Here is a 7,823-nt window from a genome sequence, read left to right as displayed (position 1 = left end):
CCATGCATCACTTCCCACGTCCCATACTTTATTAAATCAAATGGTAGTTAATTTTTTTTTACGACAGAACACATTGGCACTCTTGCAAAGCATTTTCTATTCAATATCGGATGTCTTTTTTTGCAATTTCTCCCCTGCATTCCACCTCACAGTAAAGAAAATATCAACTGAAACCTGGGTGAGGAAAGCTTTTCTGTTCATGACAAGCTTAGACTCCCCAATCTTTTTAAGATGAATATTCTATCCTGCAAGTTTAGGAAAGTATAAGAATTGCCAGACTTGATCTTTGTCTCAGTTTACACTTTGCTAGTGTGAGACAACTACAGGACTCTACTGGAAAAAACATATTCATCTGATTCTGTAATACGGTTTCTTTGACAAGTATCCATGGTCTGCAGGGTATTACATGTATTCACGAATACAAGTGATAAGAGTAACAGCATGTTAGCATGTACAAAATGAGGGAGACTACACTCCATGGACCACTTCAGGAGATAGCTACGGTAGCCATTGATTGGCATGTATCAGGGTTTATCCACTACAAACACACGGCAGTAGTTCCCTTCATTTTCTGTTTTCTCCGAATGATGCAGTCTACATTCAGAATTTGCATCTTGTCATGAACAGAAAAAACCCCTTTTAAGCTTGTCATAGTTGAGCATTGAAGACAAATGACACTGCGTTCAAGTTGGATGTCTCCATATTTATTTGAATGGATAAAATCAGAGAAAACATGTTTGCCTTAGAGGTGCTCTTTAACCAGGGTTGCAATAGAACTGCAAGTGAACTGAAATACTTGGTGGAGATATTACTGACTGTGACGTCTTTGAAGACTGAGCAATACTTTGATCCGACTGTAAATTGATCTCAGCATAAGGTATTGTTCACGAAGAACTCAGGCAGTAGCAATAACAAAACTTAATCTGTTGTGTCTTTATTTTATTCTCAGAAATAATGGCTTCCAATGAGAAATACTTTGGAGCAAGCATTCATCTGTACTGAGACACTTGACAGTACCAAGTATGCAGTTTTAGGCCACAGGCATAAGCCAACACTGTACAGAACATTGTGTGGGTGCATATTATGTGCACAAGGAAAATCAGGATTGATACTAGAAATAGAAAGTTCCATGAAAAGGGACATTAAGCACTGTGGCATGATAATGAACTAATAATTGAGATGCGTATACAATAATTATTGAAATGACTGACTCGTGAGGCCACATTATTGGGCTTTTTACTCATTTGAAGGGAAATGAAATGAACAAAAAAAGTGGTCAATTTCTTTATTTTCATTGGGGGGATCAACCCTTGGGTTCTATGCAGATTATGAAATGCACAAGTAATCTTACATCACACAGTTTTAATGTAGTTTAACCCTCCTTTGGTTTTACAGCACAAACATGCACAAGTGCCCACAGTCACTCTCTTGCATGTTGGTGCAGTGCACAACACAACACAGCTGTGCTTCTTTGAGGTGTTTACCAAGTGACCCAAAGAGTGACTTCAGCATAGGAGGGTTAAGTAAAAGTGTTAGACAGAATGAATCCACAGCAGTGACAAATACATGTGATACATGTAACTCAATGACCACCACACAGGAGTTACTAAGCATTTTGCACATATCAAGAATCATTTTTCTGCTTGCATTCAAGTTAACAAGACTGTATTTGTTGGGAATGTATCTAAAAATAACTGTATTGGTAAAATTTTTACATAAAAAGTCAACCAGATGAGAAAATCTTGAGTGGCAATGTAAGCCTAATTATGTAACTGGTCTCACACATAACATGCTACAGTGATTGTGATTGGTGTGTGATACCAGTGAGATGGTGATAGTGCCCTCTTTCAGTGACAACTTGCCATCCATAAGACAGCAGCATTTGGCACAAAGACAATGACATCTGCCAATTTATCACCACTCTACTCTCAGTTCTCACAGTAACTCACAGCAATGAATGAAACACAGGACAACGTTACAATAAGCACTTGTCATCAGTTTATTAAAGTCTGAAATTGGCACACATTTGACCATTCTTTCTTTTTAGCTGGACTTAGAATCCATGCCCTTTCCTAATACGGACAAAATATGCCTCGCCCAGTGAAAACATGTTTCCTGATGCTGCTGATACATGATGATCCATGGTGATATTCCTTTCCCATACCCTGACTAGTCAGGCACAAAGCAAAGATACCCCCCTTACCCAGAGTATGTGTGGGTAGGTCTCCACCACATTAAGAGGACAATTCCTTCTGTTAGAAAAGTCGGGACTGACTTTCCTAATTGAAGACGGTCCCCATAATGTTATGAACCTTACCACGTCTGTGCTTTAACGTGTGAAGTCCATACAACTCTGTGCCTGTGTGCTTGTTCAGCCTTACCACAGAGGACAGAATACATGTACAATGGGTGTATCCTTGTACTTGATGGTCAATCTATAGTCCTCACTGGCAAGTGCATGTGGTTTGTATAAAGGAGAGTAATATATTGTGGAAACAATGGGAAACAATACCCTATCCTGGGACTGGACTTGTGAAAGGACTTGTGATGGACTCAAATATAACACTTGAGCTAACCTTAAAAGATGTCTGCATGATAGAGGAAGGGAAGACCTTCTGCAGACTTACCCATGTTCACAGGACGTTTCCCCTTTTCTGAAAACGAAGTTTAGAGGCATTTTGGGGTTAGGTTTATCTGTCTAAAAGAAGAGGAACAGTTAAGCAAACATTTTACAAAATCCAGCTGAAAATTGTTTTCACAGCTCAAGAACATTGAGCAATTAAACCAAGTTTTCTCAACTGCACAAAACAGGGCTAGTGAATTCTGTGTCATACAGTAGATTAATTGTGCTGAAAAACGACACGTGACTCCATGTTTCAATTTCAATTCTTGACTACATTTTCAAACTAATCCTCCCTTAAAAGGAGACATTTTTGCAGACAGGCATAACATTGAGGCAGAGTTTCACAGTACAGCCATGCATGTAAAACTGTGCATGCTGACTGGCCAATTAGTGAGCCCTTCAACTGAAAAATTCTTTCAGATGGCTGACTACGAATGCACCAGAACAAAACCACTTTTTTTGGGGGGGGGCTAAATTAGTATGTTTGTTCACGTAACCTTTTATGGCCATTCTAAGGGGTGAGGCTACTGTACATTTGGGGCTTTATTCAGGCCAATGTACAGACCCCTCCCATAAAAAGTCACCTTTCATTTAAATAAAAAGGAACAGGAGGCTCTCTTTTTGGAGGGCGTGGCCCAAATTCCTCTGAATCTACCCTTGTTGTAAGCCTATTTTTAGTAAGTTGAAACTATATACATGTAAAGGGGGCCAACATTTACTTTTTGTATCATGGAACAAGTTCCCCCATGGGCTTTTCAACATTTTAAGTTTCTGTTACTTGCTGAAGCTTAACCTGAAAATGTATGCATTTGGAGCTGTGTGTTCACGTACATGGTTTTACTGCTGTTCAAGTTTCACATGTCTGGTCTGGATATACATTTGCCTTGCATGTCCCAAATATCGTTTAGGTATATGTGTACTCCTTTGTGACTTTACTGTTATTTTATTCAGTTTGTAATAATGAAAACACCTGTTAGAGTGCTTAAGTGTGTCAAACCATACAGAAAAGAGGGCTTCTCTGTATGGTTTGACACACGAAGGCACTAACGTGTTTTCGTTATTACAAACTGAATAAAATAACAGTAAATTTCTAATGACTAGGTGGTTCCATTCTATTGCAACTACTACGTTAGGGTTCCCTGACGAGTATCAGAGTATTATCAGATTTCCTGAGAGATCCATACAATGCAAATCTGTTTGAAGGGCGGAATGCAAAATAATCAACTTTTCCATATTTGCCAGTTTCCCAAAACACACCTCTGTACTTTTGATGCAAAACTTGTTAACAGTATTTTAACAATAAAATCTACTGTTCAAAGGATAGAATGTTTATGCATAAGTCTGTTAGTTTGACCCAATGATGATCTGTTAATGCAGAATTTGAAAAGGGAAAAAAATGTTGGCAGAGTTATATCATCATAAAACAGATGGTCACATTTTTCTTCCAGTGTCAAACCCTTTTATTTATTTATTTTTTTTTTACTTGGCCAAAAACGTTTCAGACTCTAACTTTGTTGAAAATGTAAAAGGAGTAAGTTATAACTATCAATGAGTGAGGGATCTGATGCTTTTTCATCAAATAAGAGCAGATAACCTTAATGTTTCCAATCCAAATTTTTGACAGTCACTACATATTCTGTGTCGCAACAGATACAGGCAATGGGAGAAGACTGGCAACATGTTGTTTTTGTCACATTATTTTTCTGACATTGGTTCTTCATCTTGGGCTGGTTCATCTAATCTCCTTGGACCATAGAGAAGTACATAAGCACAGTGCCAATCACCACCTCCAGACAGCTTAAGGACATCTTCAGATGCGACTGGGGAAACACTGTCATCATCAAATTTGATCCATTCCTCTAAAACCAAGAAATAAAACCAACAAGCAATATATTAATTTAAGCAGTTACATCAGTAAACACAATAAATTTACATTTACATGTAAATGGTCGTCTTGAAGGCAGTAATATCAATTCTGCAGCTGCATCATTGGATGAGGGAAAGATGGTCAGACTCAATTGTCTTTTCAAGCACTACCAGACCGAGTTGAATGGGGCTACATGTATGACTACAAAATTGACAGTTAATAAAGGCAACACTAAGAAATTTGCTGAGTGGGAAGATTGCAGCCGATGGATTTCATCTCAACATAAGAGACAATATAAGAGTTGGAAATTACTGAGGCAAGAAAACCAGGAAAAGAATCAATGCCTAGAGGAGAGTCGGATGAAAAAAGTGAAGCTCAAGAAGTCAACAGGAAAGGAAATGATGATCGCCACGCTTTAATGTACAAGTTAAATCCCATAATTGGGCCAGACATGAAGATCCTGTTAAAGAAACTCGAGAAATTGACATAAAAAAAAAACAGGCTGCCTCTGTTCATAGTGACAGCTGCCTAATTTGTGGAAGCAAAGTTCACCATGCTTCACGGCACAATCTCTGTGACAAGATATGGACACATCACAAATGCTGGTCCTTGCCTTCCTCGAAGATGCCGTACTTTCAACAAGGCACAAAGAAAAAGCCAGTACCAGTACATCCGAGGGAAAAAAACAGCTTTCAGAAAGTGGCAAAAAAGGAAAACAATCAAGATGGTGGAAACAGAGGGAATACAGTAGAAGAGAACAGTCAATAGCAGCCGACATGGAAGAGGGGGACAACAAAAATAAACAGTGAGGGAAGAAGATGAATCTAAGCATGTATCCAGAGAAGACAAAACAGATGAGCAAAAAATTGAGAAATATGGAGACCGACTATGATAAACCAAAACTTATGACCAATAATATGACTTTCAATGACCAACTGGAGCAGAGGAGGTGAATTTGCCTGAACCTAACGATAGTGAGGACCAACCACCAAAAATGGAAGATAAGCCTCAAAAGGATCCAGAAGTAGAGAAGTATGTTCTTAACGAGAGAGATGGTGAACAACAGTTACATTAAAGGAACAGAAAGCGTCTACAACAAGTTCAACAAGCCAGGCTGAGTTGGGCCAAGCCTGCCAATCTACCTCATGTTCATCAAATTAATTGTATTTATTATTAATTTTATTATTAATTGATAAGACATTCCATGATGATGTCATCATGACGTCAAGCTAATTTTTACTGACATGTAAAACACATTGTGGTCTGTACCATGCAAAGTCCCAGCCCAATTGGGCAAATACACTATACAGTAGTTCTTGAGATAATGGACTTTAAAAATAGCAATTTAACCACATGCTGCAGGGTGGTTTGAAAAAATGCAGTGCACACATACGGGCGAATTTCAAATTTTCAGTTTTCAAAAATCTTCAAAAATTCATCATTTCAATTAATGGACGTTTACACCCACATGAATTACTGTCTGGTGGCCACTCTAGCCTGACAGGCAACTCTACTGACGCTCAGGTATTTCAGCCAGGCCTGCAGCCTTGTAAAAACAGCCCAGATTGTGCGGTGTTATATAACTTTCTTTTGTTCATGAACCTGGCACCGGTGCACTGCTGACCTCTTTTCAATAGGGGCCAGATTAGCGTGCAGCGGTGCTGTGTGACTCATCACTGCAGTGGTGGATTGCTTTTGTTGCCGGTGGTAATCCACTCGCTCTAAATGCCACAAACTGTGGTATACTGTTTCAAAACAAGGCTGGATTATCTCCACTATTGAGAGTGAAAAAATGGCGGTAATGCCCAGCAGCTCACTCTTTTGTGCCGAGCACGGTCTTTTGTTACAAGGCCCAGCTATTTTGTCCCCATTTCGGGCACCCTAGCTCTGCGTATAAAGCCTGCATGTATGTGCTCGAAAACGGGTCCCCTGTCAGGAAGTGGTTAACATAGGGACATCACATGAACACTGATGATGTCATCAGGATGACAAGTTTTGAGATGATGGTCAAGACATATTCAGAGATTGAAGATTAATTCTAAAAGTGGCATTGCAATAAAAAATGCACAAAACAAATGGCACAGGTTGGAAAAAGAAAAAAGGTCAAAAATTGCAAGGAAAAAATAAGCTGTTTCCAGTCGGGAACAGCTAATGAAATAGTCATCCAGCCACTAACTAATCCATCTGCCCACTGATGCAAATTCATACAAAGAAAACATCATTCCTGACCATATTGAAAACTAAATTTGATGTGCAACCAATGGGTACAACACCAAGGTATACAAAAATGTTGCTTGTATCTTTGTCTCTTCAAGACTTTCCCATGATTACCAGGAAAACTTGAAATTAATGCTTTTAAAAGTATTTTCAACATGCAGTTTTTCCATACCTCCCTTCTTCTTGACCCAGCCAACATAGTGACCTGAAGAGCTGGACCTGCCTTGATGAGTTAGTACAGCTTGCAACTCATAGTAGCCACTGTTGTTACTTCCGATATCTATCAAACAGGGTCCCCCCATAAAAAAGGGGGAAAAAAGAGAGAGGAAAAAGAGAGAGAGAAAAGGAAACAAAAGTTAAACGATTCAACACTTCCATGAATTAACGAATTTTAAAGAATGTGCACTGTTCTGTGAATGCCCGAATTAAAACAACTGATGCAATGCACCCGGTGCCTTTCACACACACATACAAACATGACAAATAAGCAGAAATGAAATTATGCAAAGCTACAAATATCTGAGTGAAATGCCTGGTTTTAAGGCAATGGAGTCTGCAGTGTCACAAAAATTTCTTTTATTAATATTGGTGCAACTGCAACAAACTAAACTTTCAACTATGTTGCCTAAAACTCCTCCCCCACATTTATTGTGGGTCAGGTCTACTAGAGAATACCTACCCAGACAGTCACTACATATGCAAATTTCCCAGGCACCTATTATTGTTCACTGAAAGGATTTGAACACGCGTAGTGCACCCTGACCTCCCACAAGGCAATGCGGCTTCACCACCATGATCGTCCTTCTTTTCGAGAGCAACATCAAAGTGTCGGAGCCAAGTGGGACAGATGGGCGGAAGAGGACTGTTTGGGTAGGTATTCTCTAGTAGACCCGACCCACACTAAATGTGGGGGAGGAGTCTACTGCGCTCTACCTACCCAAACAGTCACTACATATGCAGAGTGGCACCGATCTAGGAGGGGGGCAGCTATAACATGAAATAAAAGTAAGTAACATGAGCATAAAAATATGCACACATACATGTACTTAAGGTAGTATCAAGATTACGTATTGGGAGGTAAATAAAGATCAAACTCCTCAGAGAGGTATCTTCAGG

General features: G+C 39.3%; 1 protein-coding gene across 1 annotated transcript in view; it reads right to left on the bottom strand.

Annotated features, from left to right (window-relative positions):
• Positions 1-1,975: 1,975 nt before the first annotated feature.
• Positions 1,976-7,823, bottom strand: part of usp14 (ubiquitin specific peptidase 14) — a 62,125-nt gene continuing 56,277 nt past the window's right edge. The window contains exons 12-13 of the mRNA XM_022252105.2: positions 6,880-6,987; positions 1,976-4,482 (exon numbers count right to left, since the gene is read on the bottom strand). Of these exons, the coding sequence (XP_022107797.1) occupies positions 4,319-4,482; positions 6,880-6,987 (272 nt within the window). The 3' untranslated portion in view covers positions 1,976-4,318. The remainder of the gene's footprint in view (positions 4,483-6,879; positions 6,988-7,823) is intronic.

Source organism: Acanthaster planci, linkage group LG18 (genome assembly GCF_054643075.1).
Source record: "Acanthaster planci isolate LZ-2023a linkage group LG18, COTS_SCS, whole genome shotgun sequence".
Classification (NCBI taxonomy): domain Eukaryota; kingdom Metazoa; phylum Echinodermata; class Asteroidea; order Valvatida; family Acanthasteridae; genus Acanthaster; species Acanthaster planci.
The sequence above is the reverse complement of the archived record's forward strand: the minus strand, read 5'-3'. Positions and strand labels throughout refer to the sequence as shown.